General features: G+C 45.3%; 1 protein-coding gene across 1 annotated transcript; it reads right to left on the bottom strand.

Annotated features, from left to right (window-relative positions):
- Window positions 1-9,186: 9,186 nt before the first annotated feature.
- LOC133925492 (uncharacterized) lies at window positions 9,187-10,029 on the bottom strand. Its single transcript, XM_062371406.1, has one exon. The coding sequence runs from the start codon at window positions 10,027-10,029 to the stop codon at window positions 9,187-9,189; it is 843 nt and encodes a 280-aa protein (XP_062227390.1).
- Window positions 10,030-17,596: the final 7,567 nt, after the last annotated feature.

The raw sequence follows: 17,596 nt of genomic DNA, 5'->3' as shown, positions 1-17,596 counted from the left end.
ATGTATGCCAGTACATACACCTTCACACGTGTTGGAGGTATGGAGTTGACTAGTTGTTCCAAAGTTTACCAGTGCAAATTCTAGCAAGATCACTACATTAGGTTGACTGTCATGCATTATTGGATTTTATGATTCTTTGTGTGGAGGTTTGAAGTGAATGTCTCTCAATTCAAACCTACTCTTAGATTCTGGTCAGCTCAAAAATCAATTTCAGCTTCAAATCCCCTTTAAACCAGATATCCAAAATGGATCAACTTCAATCTAATTGGAGTTGATCTTAATCCAAGTCAGGATTCCAAATTCAAAATTTGCCAAATTGAATTATTTCAAACTTCATGTTTGTTTCTCTCTTTCTTTTTCTCTTCTCTCTTTACTTCTCTAATTTTCCCCATGGGCCGGTTTCTTTTCCTTTCTTCTCCCTTAGCCCACACCGGCCTCTCTTCTTTTCCTTGGCGCGGCCCATACCGTCTCCCAGCCCATCCGGCCGCCCCGCCCTTCCTATCCCCACGCCTGGGCCGTCTTTCAGCCCAGCCCGCCGCACGTCTCGGCCGCTGGCACGCCCGCGCACGAAGGTGTCCGCGCCCGTGTACGCTTTCCTCTCAGCCGTTCGCCACGACGCGCGTCATCCAACCGCCCGACCAAGCGTCTCCTCTCTCCTCTCTCCTTTCTCCCGCCGCCAGTGAGGACGCCGCTCACCGCCGTCCTTCACTCCCCTGAGCTACCGCTCTCTCTCTCTCTTCTCTCCCCCTCCCTCTCACAGCGCCACTCGCCCATGCCCTGCCGCGGAGACTTCTGCGCCCGCGCCCATACCGAAGCAGCGCGAAGCTGCCACGCCACGCGCCTCGCTGCCTTCCACGCCGCTCGCCGCCGTACTCACCGGGCCAGCACAATGCGCTGCGTGCTCGCGCCATTGCCGCTGCCCCGCTCCCCTCCGGCTATAAATATGAGCCTTCGGCTCCCCTTTTCTTTCCCCCTTTTTTCGCCCCCACCGTACCTCATCCACACCGCCGCCCAAATCACCGCCGCCTCCGTCTCGATCTACGCCACCGTCGTTCGCCGATTAGTCGACACCGCCGACGGGCTGTCAAGGAGTATCGGAGGTCGGACGCCGTTCCCGTGCCGCCTCCCGTTCGTCAGAAGCCGACGCAAGCCGTCCGCGAAGAGGAGCCCGCAAGCGTCGCCACCGCTCTTCGCAACTCGCCGCCGGCCGTCGTCTCGTCCCTGCCGTTCCGGTGAGCCCCTTGCCCCCTAGGATCCCCCTAGGCTAGTTAGTGGGAGTTTCCGAGCCCTTTAGAGGCTATTAGTCGCGCGCCGCCGAGCATTTTTCCTCCGCCGCAGCGTCTGGTCGCCGCCGGCGCGTGCCTGCGCCGTATGTGTGTTCTCTGGCCATCGTGCCAAGGTCTTCGGGACCCAGAGCCCCATTTTCTTGCAGGAAGAACGCCTCCCCATGCAGGGGAGGTGCTGCCAAATTTTGCCGCGCCGCCGCTTCCCCCTCCGGCACTGATCTGACACCGCCGCCGCCGCTCACCGTCGTCGCCGTGCTGTTAGTTGAGTTCGTCGTGCCGCGTAGTGCCCCGGCGTCTAGCTCTCGCGGCGAAACCCTAGCGGAGACTCATCACCGGCGAGCTTCTCTGCGCCACGCCGTCGTAGCCCTCGCCGCCGACGCCAAATCCCCTCCACTTCGTCAAACGCTGCGCGCGTGCGCCGTGGGCTGCCCTACCGCGCACCCCCGCTTGGCCCACCGGCCGGCCAGTCGACCAGGTCGGCCTGTACCGCAAATGGGCCATGCCCCCTGGGCCGGCCCAGGTTCTAGAGGCCATAGGCCGTGTGAGGAACCGTCCAAATAGTATTCTAATTAATCATCAGGAGGATCATTATTCATAATCACAACCTCGACGATTAACTAGAATACCATTCCGGTAGTCCCGGCACGTGTTTTGTGCCCAGAATCGGAACACATGCCTTCCAACTCAAATATCACAACACAGTTTAATAGAGAGCAAATAATTAAACTGGATTACCATTATTAAACAAGCAACTGCTTCCACAATTTACCACAAAAGAGGAACAACAACAACTACTATGCAGCGGAAGAAAAACCTATACAACAAAAGAGTATGGAGCCGTATGCCCTTAGGCTCCATACCAAAAGCGCCAGAGTTCGGAGTAGAAGGTGCTACTCCTGCCCGCCACCCTGATCGGCAGGCACAAAGTAGCCGAACACTGCCTCTTCTTCGCCGACCTGCGAACCTGAAAGCAACTTAAGGGCAGCACCCTTAGTACGAAGGTACTAGCAAGACTTACACAGTATGAGTATATATATTCTCGACTCCAAGGATCATGCATTTGAAGCTGTAGCAAGGATTAAGACATGTTTAAGTTCATTAAGCGGTAAGCAACCTAGACTCTAGGTGTAAGCAACTGACTTAACCAACCACCGACTCAAACCCTGCCAACCAACTGATCAGAACAGATATATGAACAACAAGTGTATAAAAGCAAACCATTCCCACCAAACCACCAACCACAAACCGACCAAGCCACCCCAATCCAACCATGCCACAACCCACATCGAAACTCTACGACCAAAATATGGTCGCTCGGTGGAGATAAGCGATAGCGATGCTCATGACCGAGAGCGCGGCAGTTCGAACTGATTATACACCCTGCAGGGGGATACTCCTGGACCCACACGACACAGGGACCATACGGCTTGTGCCACCCGCTAAGATGCGCACAAGGGGGTACCCGTGACAACCTTTCCCAACCAGGCCCAACCATGTGGATCAACCATAGCTCGGCACGGCGGTATTAGAACTACTCCCCGAGCAAACTAATACCGCTAAAAGCCCGGACTCAAACCGGACTCACACCGTCTATGACGAGGCCCACATGACCACGTCTGCGAAGGTAATCGGCTCGCCTACCATTATATCAGCATGTGGTGAGTAAGGTATGTGCTAAAGCCGACTACACCGATGATCGGTGCTTAACCGGTGCAAGCGGTCTACGGTGTCCGGGTTCCCTCCCCGAACTGCCTGAGGACTCCTCGTGAGCAGATGACACCCCTAACACCGCCCACACCTCGTCTCAACTCACCACTCACCAAACCGACTCATCATCAACACAACCATAAGTGCGAACAAATAATAAGTTCTAGGCTCGCGACAACGGTGGACGCCGTCGTCGACTTCTACCGGAAAGCCTAAGTACCACTAAGCATAGCGAACTAAAATTAGACCTCGATGACACCACTAGGCTCCTAGGAACAACACATGATACGTGACCGAAATGGGATAATGCATTGGCATAGGTTCTACCCAACTCAGTACCCGACACATGCAATGTATACATAAGCGTAGATAACATATTAAAATTTCAAGTAGACACGGTGCAATATGAACGATGCTTGCCTTGCTGCCCTGAATCAGAAAGGTGGGACGCCTCACGATCGCCCACGGCCTCCGGGATCGACGGATCGGCGTTCACTACAGAGAGCAACGCGTGCAATGTAATGAGCATGTATGAAATGCGATCATGTAAGAAAAATATGCTCCACAATACATGACAACATTATTCCAAGATCGTACTGTCCAAACCAGAATTTTCCAAGTGGTCTCAAAAAGTTTGGAGTTCCTACGAATTAACTACGAATTTTACAAGCTATCAGCTATCAGGAAAGCCTGATAAACCGTGCTCGGGGTGCCCGGGATGAACAGTACTCACGGGTACCCGGGGTGAACAGTACCCGGGGGTGCTCGGGGTGAACAGTACCCGGGGGTGCTCGGGTGAATAGTACCGGGGTCCTCGGGATCGACCGTGCTCGGGTGCTCGGGGTGAATCAGTACATGGGTGCTCGGGTGCTCGGGTGAACAGTACCCGGGGGTCGTCGGGTGAACAGTACCCGGGGTGCTCGGGAGTGCTCGGGGGTGAACAGTACCCGGGGGTGCTCGGTGAACAGTACCAGGGTCCTCGGGATCGACCGTGCTCGGGTTCTCGGGTGAACAGTACCCGGGGGTCGTCGGGTGAACAGTACCCGGGTGCTCGGGAGTGCTCGGGGTGACTGCGCTCGGGTGCTCGGGTGAACAGTACCAGGGGGTCGTCGGGTGAACAGTACCCCAGGAGTGCTCGGGGGGTGACTGCGCTCGTGCTCGGGTGAACAGTACCCCCGGGGTCGTCGGGTGAACAGTACCCGGGGTGCTCTGGAGTGCTCGGGGTGACTGCGCTCGTGCTCGGGTGAACAGTACCCGGGGGCGTCGGGTGAACAGTACCCGGGGTGCTCGGGAGTGCTCGGGGTGACTGCGCTCGTGCTCGGGTGAACAGTACTCGGCGCTACAGTAAAATCAGCCTCGCGCAGCTCCAGAACAGCAGCCGTTACGAAGGGAAAAACTGGGCTAAACTAACCTGGGAGTCTCTCTAAATCAAAAGTAAAAATACCTAGAAGGGTGTACAGGGTCTAGACTTTGCTCAACCGCCTAGCAACATGATTCCTAACTCAAATCCATATAAATCCTCATTTGTTCCCAGACTGCAGAACTTTAAGAACCTTGCAACCCTAGTCCAGATTCAAGATCTATCCAACCAAAAATGAGCATACTTGCCATGGGAGCCTAGCAGACTCACCTAAGGTCCTTTGCTGAGGTTGGTGACCGCCAGTTGAAGGAGGAAACGACGGAAAATGGCTTGGAGAAGAGAGGAAAAACTGCTGCTTCCTTGCTTCTCCCAAAGAACACCAAACAAGTTCAGAACCAGCTCGAATTCCTTCGGGGAAACTGAAAATGAATTGGATGGACGAGTAGTCCATGAGCTGGTGGTCTCGTGAGTACCACATACGTACCTTGATCTTGCTCCCAGAGGTAGGGATCCAAAGGGGAAAAAAAGGGAGCCTAAGAGAGAGAGTGAGAGAGACAGCCAACTCCAACTTGCTTCCTCAAAAAGCCTTATATGGTGGGGTGGGTGACGAGTACGTATGGGCAAGTTTGAGGGGAGAGAGAGCTGTTGCCCACTTATAAAGAGATATTTTCCACCCAAGTGGGCCCCATTTACCTAGAGGAAAGTTCAGACTTGCTTCCAGCTCCTTTATTTCTCTTAGTTTTTCCTTCTCCCACCTCATTGACTCAAAGTGAAGTGCTCCAGTGACCCAAACTGGAACATGAAGCTGAAATTGCATGTTTTAGGATTAAAACACACAATTATGGATTTCGGGACGTGACAGGCCGCCGGCCCGATGACTCTGTAGGCCGCACTGTGCGGGCTCATTACTGTAGATCCGAGCCCGGCCTAGGCCCAGGCCCGGCCCATCCAGGCCCGGGTGGAGCCCAAGTGGGCCCCACCTGGTCACTGTTCATACAGGCCCCTTTCACTGTTCAGTGGGCCCCACCCATGAATAGTATATTTCCATATTTTCTAGATTTAAATATTCTCAGAACCGTAACTTCTCCGTTCTGGCTCCGATTTCGGCGATTCTTTCGCTGAAATTCATCGAAAATCAAGATCTACTCATTGATCACCTCGTAGTGTTCGTTAGGACTTGTTTGGCTTTTCAATTGGTGATAATCGGTTCTTCCTTAGTTTAGCCGTGTTGATCGTAGTTGTGAATTACAGAGGAGCAAGAGCAGGAACAAGGACATTTGTTTTGCGAGATCTGTGCTGGGATTATTCGGGCTGAAGAGGATCCTGACTTTGACCAAAATCAAGAGGAGAACTCCAGAGAAGGCAAGTCCTATTTTCCTTGATCATATTGAACCTATGTTTTCCAATAATCTACATGCTCAACTAAAACTGGGAATACTACTGCATGTGCTATGTATTATGCTTTTGCAATTGTTTGTAGTAGTTAATCCTATCAACACTCGCCATGCCATAACTAACTTCACCCAGAATACATATCACCCTAGGATTACCTATTGTTATCTATATTGACGATGGAAGACGTCTTGATATCTAGCATGCTTAGGATTGAATACGTCTCCTCAGAGGCGTTGCTTTTAAACTGCATCTCCTCGGAGGTGACAAATTACCATTGTCCAGTATTAAAGTCATGCCATGAATATTGATGGATATGAATTCTGTGATAGATGTGAGATCCTTGATGGTGTGTGGGATATGGTGGGAGATGTGTGAAAACTGGTGAAAACTGTTTTGGCGGGGGCAGGTAGAGTAGTCCTCTGTGGGAGGGGATGCTCTTGGGGGCATGTGGTATTGTGGGAATACTCGTGCTAGGAGATGCCCACCCCGGCCGCTTAAGGACCAAGTCATTGCGGCCCGTCTAGCCTAGCCACTACGTACAACCATGCGTCCTGTATGGGCAGGACTTGACTTTCCTTTCACTGGACTGGGTCGGACATCATACCAGGAGGCTGAGAGCAACGAGCAGGCAAGTACTATCCTGTCCCGCATGATTGGAGGTTTCTAGTACCGGCCAAGGCTTAAAAAGGGATGCTGGCCTTCGGAAGCATGCAGCTCTGGTACTTGGGCGTGTCTCGTGGAAAAGCCCGGCAGGAAAGGTGTTATGGAGGGTCTCGCTATGATTCGCTCCCCTGCATGCAACAGTGGGAGGTCGAGCATATCGCGTGGGTAAAGTTATACAACCTCTGCAGAGTGTAAAACTATTCGAATAGCCGTGTCCACGGTTATGGACATGCGAAAGCAGCAATCGCGTTGACTAGACTCAGGGTGCGTGTGTCTTGATGAGTGAGTGGGTGGACTAGATGTCCGTATGGTGATGTTTCCTGGCTCGATATCGCCAGAGGCTGTGTGGTACTAGGTGTGCACCAGATGTGATAAAAAGGGACTGAGGAGTGAGGTATAGCCCCTCCCAGGACCGAAAACTCCCAGATAAAACTTGTTACTGGTTTTGAACTATTAAAACGGTTTTAAAATTAATCATTGATGATACAACTGAATACCTGCATAAATTGCTTTACGCTAAAACTATTCCGTAAAGCCTTATCCTTGAAATACTTCATTATGCATCTATCAAACCCTTGAAAGTAGTATAGGGCTTGCTGAGTACCTTTTGTACTCACTCTTGTTGTCATTCAGATGAAGAAGATAATGCCAACTTTGCCGGGGGCGAAGCCGGAGACGAAGAGTAGTCTAAGTGTCGTGTTCGCACCCTCGCTGCTTGTGGCTTGGGTCCTTTTCCGCTGTGCTTTTCATGAAGGCCGCTAGGCCATATTTGTAAGGGATAATATGGTTTGTAACTTAAAGTACACTGTACGTTAATGTATTGTACAAAATTTGACTATGATACTACAACTGTTGTACTGTGCGTATCAGCTACGTAATCCAGGGACTGATACAGGAGGCACAGGAGATCCCGGCAACGCGGGTCTTACAGAAAGCGAGATACTGTAACGCGCCGGCAAGACATAAGTAATGTGTAGGATCATATACGGGTGCACCATCAGAAGCTGATACTTTGGAGCTGGTGTTAATAGGCGTTGTGCACAACTTGTAATTAGACATACCAACACGTTCAGTGACATCAAGGATGTACTGGCGCTGCGATAAGAGCAAGCTATCACCATGGTGGGACACAAAAACTCCAAGGAAGTGATGTAATGGTCCCAGGTCCTTCATAGAAAACTCTTGCTGCAAGGCAAATACGACATGTCGATGCAAAGGCATTGATGAGGCTGTCAAAATTATGTCATCAACATATAGTAACAAATAAGTCATATCACTGCCCCGGTGGTAGATAAATAAAGAAGTATCAGACTTGCCACTCGTGAAACTAAGAGATAATAAATGGGAGGAAAATTGGTTGTACCACGCACGAGAAGCCTATTTGAGAACGTAGAGAGACATGTTCATGCGACATACATGATTGGGCCGAGCAGTGTCAACAAACCCAGACGGTAGAACACATTACACAGTCTCAAATAGAGTGCCATGGAGGAAAGCATTGTTTACATCAAGTTGATGAACGGGCTAGTCCTAGGAGAGAGCAACTGTGAGAACTATCCAATGGTCACAAGTTTAACAACTGGACTGAATGTCTCTCCAAAATCAATGCCAGGGCATTAAGTGAATCCCCTAAGAACCCAGCGTGCCTTGTAATAAGCAAGAGAACCATCTGGATGGAGCTTATGGAGGGTAAACCCATTTGCCTATAACAATATTGGCACCAGGAGGACATGGAAGGAGGTCCCAAGTGTTGTTGGCCTACAATGCGGAGAACTCTTCAATCATAGCACCACACCAATTAGGATCGGCGAGAGTGCTGCAATAAGTCTTGGGCAATGGTGAAATAGTTGCGGCCTGAAGGTTGAAGAACTAACGCAGCTGGCGAAATCCGGACTTGCCCCAAGTGATCATGGAGTGATCATTGGCCACATGATCAATCGGAACTGTGACAGCTAGTACCGCCGGAGGTATCGGTTGCTGGTGCACCGCAGCTAGGTGCGCTGGAAACGTCAGCTACTCGGGGGGCATGGATGGCACTGTAGCCACAGTGGGTAGCCCTAGGCAACACCTAATGATCATAATCTTGAAGTTGAGATCCTTCATAGAGAGACCATAAGGGTCAAATTTGATGGAACAATTACTGTCAGTAGTAAACCACCTAACGGAAATAAGATTTTTAATGATGTGGGGGGCGGGGGTGGCAAGAACATTATGAAGATGCATGGGACCATGGGCGGTGGGAAAAGACACCGACCATGTGGAGGTGACGGGGAGCAAAGACATGTTGCTGACAATGATGTTAGATGGACAAGAAGAAGTGGGTGGATGGGAAACAAGAAGATTACCAGAGTTCAACATCATGTGAGAAGTGGCACTCGAATCCATATACCAGTCTAATGTCGACAGAGGTTGGAAATTTATTGTCTTGAACGCATTCTCCAACGCGTTCTGATCCCACGACATTACCGGTGGTGCGGGCGTCCACGTATGTTGCGGCCACTGAGGCGCCAGACAAGGGTACAGGGGCAGGCCCGGACAGCCGGTGCACCGAATAGCGTGGGTGCAACCTGCGCATGAGGCTGGGCGATGCTGAGTCCGGACTGAGGGTCGGTTGGGTGCTGGCGAGGATCCGCGGAACCGGGCCACACTTGAAATGTCTTAGTCCACATATTGTACATGGAGTGTTGCCCGTAGTTTGCCGAGGAGCCATTGTTACAACGGTCACGACGACAATTGCAACCATTGCCGCATGGAGCATGCATGCCGTTGGGCGCGTTATTGGTGTTGGAGCACCCTGGGGGCCGTTGCCAGGAGGAGGTGTTGGACCATCGTGGATAGCGCTGAGGCCCTGACAGGTGCCGCTACCGCCGATAGCGAGGGCACGGTGGCGATGAGGACAGTCGATGAAGGGCCTAGCTTGGACGCCATGGTGAGTTTCTCTAGTAGCAGATCAGAGCAAACATTGATGAAGGATGGAAATGGCTTTCGGCACTTGAGGAGGGCTACCATATTGGCAAATTTGTCGTTGAGGCCACGAAGAACAGACAAGACGAGCGTACGGTCTTGAACTAGCTCATCGAGATCACCCAGTGCGTCTGCCATTCCTTTAAGCTTGTGGCAATAATATGAAATTGATAGATCACCTTGGACAAACGTATGAAATTGAGTGTCAAGGTGCAGAGCACGCGTCTCCTTGTTGCCGATGAGTTGATCTTCAAGGCCTATCCAAATGGTGCAGGCGGTGGAGACGGGTGTCATAACGACCTTGAGCAGCTCAGTGGAGATGGTGTCGTAGAGCCATGACCGCACGGTGTAGTCTATCCGATGCCAGTGGACATCATCGGCGTCAACCTCGACGTCGGTGAGGACGTGATCGGAGAGATCGTATCGGCCGAGTGTGTTGAGGAAGAGGTTGCGCCACTTGCTGTAGTTCAAGGACACAAGATCGAGAATGATGGTAACAAGCACTTTGATGTTGAGGACACCGATGGCTTGTGTGTGGATCCCGGCGGTCATGGCCTGGGCCTGTGCCACGACATAGGTGCGACTCACCTCCTCCTCTTGGCAAGCGTGTTCAGCAACTTGGCACAGACTCTTAGCCTCGGCGGCGTGGAGCATGGTGTCAGCGATGGGAGCAGGCAGCGACGGCTGGTGGCATGGGAATAGGTGGCACACACTAGAGTTGGAGGGAGGACAGAAGAAGGATCGCAGGAGCGAACCAGTCTCATGATACCATGATAGCAGAAGCAATCTCAATACAATCGATGGTGCAATGCACGTACAAATATAGTCGAACATCATGCAAATCAATCACACGGTTTATGGAATAGTAATGGTGAGATCTGCATGAGAGAGGCAGTAGGCATTTAGGTGCTAAACAAGGGAAGAACCAAGTGCTAAACAAGGGAGGAATCTCAACCAATCGGGAAACCAATAAGATCTTAACTAGAAAGAATATCATCTAACATCTACTACTAATCCAAAATCTAGCTACAGACTCAAATCTAGCTACTCTTGCTGCCCACAGGACTCCTTTATATCATCTAGGTAGATTCAAATATTTACCCGCCCGTAGCATAGCTCACATGATGGGCAACTGTCTCTGAGGCCTTAGTAAAGCTTTTATACTAGGTGCAGCGGCGGCTCTATGTTGATTGATATGGCTATACAGAAACAATATTGTATTTGATAAGAGGAAAATTTGACTATGTACTTGGCCTGTGCTTCAGTAGCAGGAATCTCGAGAGATGGTAATAGCAGCATGTACGCGATGAGACAAGGTGGTCAGAGCACTCCTTACCCTGTATTGATGGAGGCTTTAGGCTTCAGATTTTGAATCTTACCACCTTGATTTCCCTCTGTTTATTTTCATCTTTATCGGACAATGTCATTTGTACTGAGCTAGGTACCTATTTTTTTGTTGTTGTGTGCATCCTAGTTATTTCTCTTCTAATGATGAAAGACTAAGCACATGTTTGTTTACAAAGTCATCGAAAGGTTGGCTTGGCATCGAAGCCTTGGTCATATTGCTATGAATCAAGTAAATCGTTTGTTAAATTATGATCTAGTTGTAGGGTTAAAGAATGTGAAATTTGAGAAGAACAAGCTATGTAGCGCTTGTTAAGCCAAAAAGCAAGTGGAAAACTCACATCCTTACAAAAGCTCCATGTCAACCTTAAGATCATTGGAATTATTATACATGGATTTATTCAGACCAACCACATATGTAAATATTTGAGGTAATAACTATTGTCTTGTCATTGTTGTTAATTTTTCATATACTTGGGTATTCTTTTTACAAGATAGATAATTATTTTTAACACTTTCAAAAGCTTTGCTAAAAGGGCAGAAAATAAATTTGAGTTCAAAGTAAAGAAAGTGAGAAGTGATAATGGCTCCAAATTCAAGAACACAAAGGTTGAGGATTTGTGTGAAGAAAAGGGTATCAAACATGAATTCTTAGCAAAATACACTCCGGAACAAAATGGAGTAGTTGAAACGAAGAATAAGACTCTTATTTCTATGGCAAGATAAATGCTTTAGAAATATAATGTTTCAGACAATTTTTGGACCGAAGCTATTAATACTGCTTGCCATTCATCAAATAGGTTATATTTTCAACAGTTGTTGAAGAAGACTCCATATGAGCTCCTGATTGGAAAAAACTAAACATATCACATTTTCGGGTATTTGGATGCAAATGCTATATTCTAAAGAAGGTACTCGTTTATCAAAATTCCAAAGAAAAATGTGATGAAGGTTTCTTACTTGGTTATTCTTCTCGTAGTAAAGCTTATCGTATCTACAACTAAAATTCTAGTTTGGTTAAACAGACACATGATGTTAAATTTGATGAAACTAATGGCTCTCAAGAAGAGCAAGAAAATTTAGATGATGTAGGTAATGAATACTTGAGAGGAGCTATCAAGAATATGCCAATAGGTGACATCAAGCCAGAAGAGGAAGACGAACAAGAAGATGATCTATCTATCTTAATTTGGGTTATTCCATATACTTTCACTACAAATGATCATGTTTAAGCTTATAATGTAAAAGATGAGGAATATCAATCACAACAAGCTACCGCTTCACCAACTACATCACAAGAGCCGGTAGCCCATCCAAAAGTTCACCATGCCATTACCAAGGATCACCCTATTGATTAATTGTTGGTGACATTAGTAGGGATGTTCAAACCCGCTCTCGTATTGCTTTATTTTGTGAATATTATTCTTTTGTATCTTCTATTAAGCCTAACCGTATATAAGAAGCTCTAAATAATCCGGATTGGGTGAATGTCATGTATGAAGAGTTAAACAACTTCACTCGCAATGATGTATGAGAATTGGTAGAAAGACTAAATCCAAGAGATCACAATGTTATTGGTACAAAATGGGTCTTTCAAAATAAGCAAGATGAAGAAGGAATTGTTATGAGAAATAAAGCAAGATTGCTTGCACAAGGATACACTCAAGTCGAAGGTTTGGATTTCGGTGAATCTTTTGCTCCCGTAGCTAGACTTGAGGCCATAAGAATCTTGCTTGCTTTTGCTTCATCTAAATATATCAAGTTATATCAAATGAATGTGAAAAGTATCTTTTTAAATGGTAAAATTAGTGAATTTATCTTTGTTAAACAACCTCCCAGTTTTGAAGATCCTAAAAAGCCTAATCATATGTATAAACTCTTTAAAGCTCTCTATGGCCTTAAACAAGGCCCGTGTGCATGGTATGAGAGACTTAGAGATTTTCTTGTTTCAAAAGGCTTTAAAATTAGGAAAGTTGATACTACTTTGTTCACTAAATCTATTGTAAATGATTTCTTTGTATGTCAAATATATATTGATGATATCATTTTTGGGATTTTTATGAGGAATTTAGAGAAATGATGTCTAGAGAATTTGAAATGTCTATGATTGGAGAATTGAATTTATTTTTTGGACTTCAAATCAAGTAACTCAAAGATGGCATATTTATTAGCCAAACAAAATATTTGAATGATTTATTGAAAAAAGTTTGGTATGTAAGTTGCAAAGCCTGTCAAGACTCTCATGGCAATAAATGGCCATCTTGATCTTGATGAGATAGGTAAACCGGTAGAATTAAAGCTTTATAGTTGAATGATAGATAATTTGCTTTACCTTACCGCATCTAGGCTTGATATCATGTTTAGTGTGTGCATGTGTTCAAGGTTTTAAGCATCACCTAAACAATATCATTTAAAGGTCGTTAAGCGCATTTTGAGATATTTGAAATACTCTCCTAGTATAGGGCTTTGGTATCCAAAAGGTGCTAAGTTTGAGTTAATCAGATATTTGAATTTTGATTATGCAGGTTGTAAAGTAGATAAAAAATGTACATCTGAAAGTTGCCAATTTTTGGAAGATCGCTAGTTTCATGGTCATCCAAGAAACAAAACTCCATAGCTCTTTGTACCACCGAAGCGGAATATGTTTCCACGGGTAGTTGTTGTGCTCAATTGCTATGGATGAGACAATCTTTGTTAGATTATGAAGTCAAGTTTAATATTGTGCCTCTTTTGTATGATAATGCGAGTGCCGTGAAAATAGCCACAAAACAATCCAATACTCTAGAACCAAGCACATTGATATTTGCCATTATTTTTTTAGAGATCATATAAGCAAATGTGACATCCTAGTAGATAGTGAGAGGGCCGAAGATCAATTGACGGATATCTTCACCAAACCTTTAGAGGGAGTCGTTTTTGCAAATTGAGAAATGAGCTCAACATCATTGATTTCTCTAATGTTGCTTGAAACATTAGACACATGATGTTATGCGTTTTTATGTTCTAGCATCATACATTGAATTACATGCTCAAATTGTTTATGATTATTTCTTTCTTGAACATGTTAATTTGTTGCAAAAATCTCAATTCAAGATTCTCCATCTATGGTTATGATTGAGTTATGTTGCATATGGATCTATCAAAAATCTTATCTCTAAAGATCATAAGTCGTTCCGAAATCTTGCTTCATATCTCAATCCTGAAAATTTATGGAGTTTTCTGGTTCTAGCGGTCTGACCGCCAGATCTATACAGAGAGGATTTTAGCCTCTGGACTCCAATGGTCTGACCACCCCATCTCGCGATCTGATCACTAGCTCCTGATCTGACCGAATCGATTCTTTTCTTTATCTTCTTCTCCTATCCCCATCACTCCATCATGTCTCGTTCTTTTATCTCTCACAAACACGTGCACTCGGTGCCATCTCAAGGGAGCCCGTTCCTTCTTCCACGGTCGATCTGAGATCATCCCCGGTCCAACCGCAGACTCCTTCGTCATGGCCTCTTGGTATTCCCTCTGTTTCTTCTCTTTTTCCCATGGATTTTAAGAGCTATTCATCCTTAGGGTTTAAAGAGAGGATCTATATTTGAGACATGAATTTGAGATGAAATTGGTTGGAATGAATTGCTAGCATCCAAATTAGAATATCCTCAAAAGTTGATTGGTTAAAACTATGATTTCCTTTGAAATCCAATCTTTTAGATCTATTGCATGCTCGCGGTTAGACCGTGAGTTGTGCCGGTCTGAGCGCCAGCACAGACAACAGTGGGATTTTCGCCATTTCATCCTATATCATTCTTTTTTCCTCGATCTAATACGTTGCAATATCTCATATGATTAGTGGAAGTGGACTTTGGCAAAGATTGAAAAAGATGGTGGCTGGTCGAACTAAGTCTAAGAAAAGATTGGTGAAAATGGTCGTTAGGACTCGGACTGGATGTCCCCTCAGGAAAATATGGTGAGGAATCATCTTCCTTTGTTGGTAATTTTGGTGTCAGAGAAGAAGCTAGTGATGAGGATGAAGAATTTAATTATCAAGCATATAGTGGTTATAGAAAATCTTGGGCTGCATCTGAATACACTAGGGCAAGAAGTGTCTATCAGTATACTCTAGATAATGATGCAACTTTATCTCAGTTTTACACCATGGTACAACAAGATGTATTTTATGGGCATATTTAAAAAAAGACCATCTATGAACAAAAATGGATAGATTGGAATTATGTGAAAGGACAACCTAGTATGCATGGTCTTGCTGAAATCTTTGAAGAGCTGAGTCTTTATGAATTTGTTAATTTCAAATATGATTGGAATGATGGAGTTATAAGGCAATTTTATGCTACTGTTGAAATATCACATGAGACTCAGAAAATTGAGTGGATGACTGGGTCCAGAAAATACGAGGCTTCTTTTAGGGATTTTGCAAATACTATGTGAATTCCTTATGATATTGTTTATGGATCCATTAATATGCATGATGAAGAATGTTTGGCTGAAAATATTGGAGTGTCTTCTATGAGCCACTGGGGGTTGTTCCTAAAGTCACACTTGAAACAATAACTGAACTGAAGGTGTTGTCTACTACTATCAATAAGATTGTGAGAGTTACATTTGTACCTAAGAGTGGAAACAATGATGCAATTCATGACTATTACTGGAGTATCATCAATCATATCATGAACATGCACAAAATTATTGCAAGTTCATTCTGAAGGCTATTGATGAGATCATTGTGAGTGTAACTCCAAATCTATATTTTTGATCCATATATCATGTCTCTTGTTCTCATGAAGTCAAACTTCCAGCAATCCTCTTGTGAAACTAAGCCTATGTGATATAAATCTTTTAAGGTGAATCCTAGTATTCTTCATAGAGTTTAGGGAGGTCAGGGTATTCCTGCTGCTCAGGAAGGTTAGCATGAGGAACCTCAAGATTATGTTCCTCCTTAGGCATAGCCAGTTCCAAACAAGTTCCTTCTCAGTGGGTACCTCCAGCTGGATTCTTTGATCCTTACATGACATCCATCCAGTTGGGTTTTCATCAGAGTTTGAACTCCTTTGAGGCCAGCTTTTAGCAAAACTTCTATCGGCCCTTGATGACGGAGTTCCAGTCTAACTGTTAGTCCAGCTCCCTTGCTTGAGAAGACATTACCGCTCTCAATGCTCACAACCAAGGTACATGAAATGTTTCACAACCTCTCTCTTTGACAATAGCGGCTTGAGAATCAGTTCACTAGCTTCTTTGATCATTTCTACAATGTTTATCCTCCTCCACATCCTTCTCAAGATGACTAGAGTTTTTGGTATTTGATGCCAAAGGGGGAAAAGTGGGAACAAGCGAAGCGCGAGAAATAATATTTCTTTTCAGCTATTTTAGCTATCTTCATAAGACTCTATCTTGGATTGCATCTTTGTTTCTTTTGGTGTATGTGAACTGATTATGATCGTATTGTTTTAAGAACACTAAGTATTATAATGTGATGAACTATATTTATTCTCTTATCTTGTTGTTCATCTCTATCTTTATGTTCTAATATTATTATTGGATGTCTTGAGGAAATTATTTTTGTGACATATTTGAAATGGTCATCATAATTGATAATATCTCTTTCCTCGGATCCAAGAATACAAGGTAAACAACGCCAAATTTATTCATATTCTTATCTTGTGCCTTGTTTTATTTTTTGAATCTCATGGGTTCATATGTAGGGAGAGCTTACCTTACTATGAGTTTTGATAGCATTTATATCCTTTAAATTTATTATCTTGATTTACTTGCTACTTAAACTCACCTCCGAGTCTCCTTTATGCTATGTGCTAAAAGTGGACACAAAACCAAAATCACATCACTTTTTAGTGTTATTGTCATCAATTACCAAAAAGCGGGGATCGAAGCATCTAAGCCTCTAATTCGTGTTTTAGTAATTAATGACAATATGCAATTTGTGGACTAACATGTTTAAATAAGTTACAGAAAGATTAGTCCCAAAGATGTTGCGAAGTTAGAAGAAGCATGTGTGGAAGATATGGAAATAGTTAGCTCAAGGCAAAGATATAAAATATAAGGCATTTTCTTTTACTGGTCAAATGTGATTAGAGAAGAAAATTGATCGATTTGATAGGATAAGAGATGTACTATTAAGAGGAGTTGATGTGCGTTTACTTGAGATATCAAAAGTGCCACAATTTATCAAACTTTCATTTCATCTAGAGATAGGAATTTAGTTTGAGAAGAACCAAAGGAAATAAAGTCTTTTGATGTTATGTGTTGTGGCAGTCTGACCGCGAGAAGTGGCTGGCCATACTGCTGTATAGAAAAGTTGTATCCTGTTGAGTTTCATGTGTGGCGGTCAGACCATCGGGCATGGCCGGTCTAATCGTTGTATAATCTTGGTCGATATTCAGTAAAAGTTTAGCCTCGATCTGACTCAGTGTATAGGCCAGTCTGATTGTCAAGGAACAGAGGGATTTGGACCCTCTGCTCAGGTGGTGGTTTTACCGTGAGGTTAGCCGGTCTAACCACCAAGGCCAGCCGGACTGACCACCTGGGAATAGAGAGTTTTGTTACTCTGTTCTCGGCTTGCGGTATGACCGAGACACTGGGCGGTCTGACCGTCATACAAGTGCCAGAGTAATCATCACGCTTTAGTAGCTGTTGTACGGCTGGCGGTCTGACCGCCAGAATCGCAAAGCTGTCAAATCAACAGCAACAACCACATTTTCAATTGTGGGCTATAAATAAACACTTGGCTGGTTCAAGGGGGCACTCTAGCACTACACTACAATACATTTGAGCACTTGCCCTCCTTCTCCCCTCTCTTAGCTTAATGGTTGTATATTTAGAAGTGTGAGAGCATCTAGTGTATAACTTTGAAGAA

Source organism: Phragmites australis, chromosome 7, assembly GCF_958298935.1.
Source record: "Phragmites australis chromosome 7, lpPhrAust1.1, whole genome shotgun sequence".
Taxonomy (NCBI): Eukaryota; Viridiplantae; Streptophyta; class Magnoliopsida; order Poales; family Poaceae; genus Phragmites; species Phragmites australis.
The sequence above is the reverse complement of the archived record's forward strand: the minus strand, read 5'-3'. Positions and strand labels throughout refer to the sequence as shown.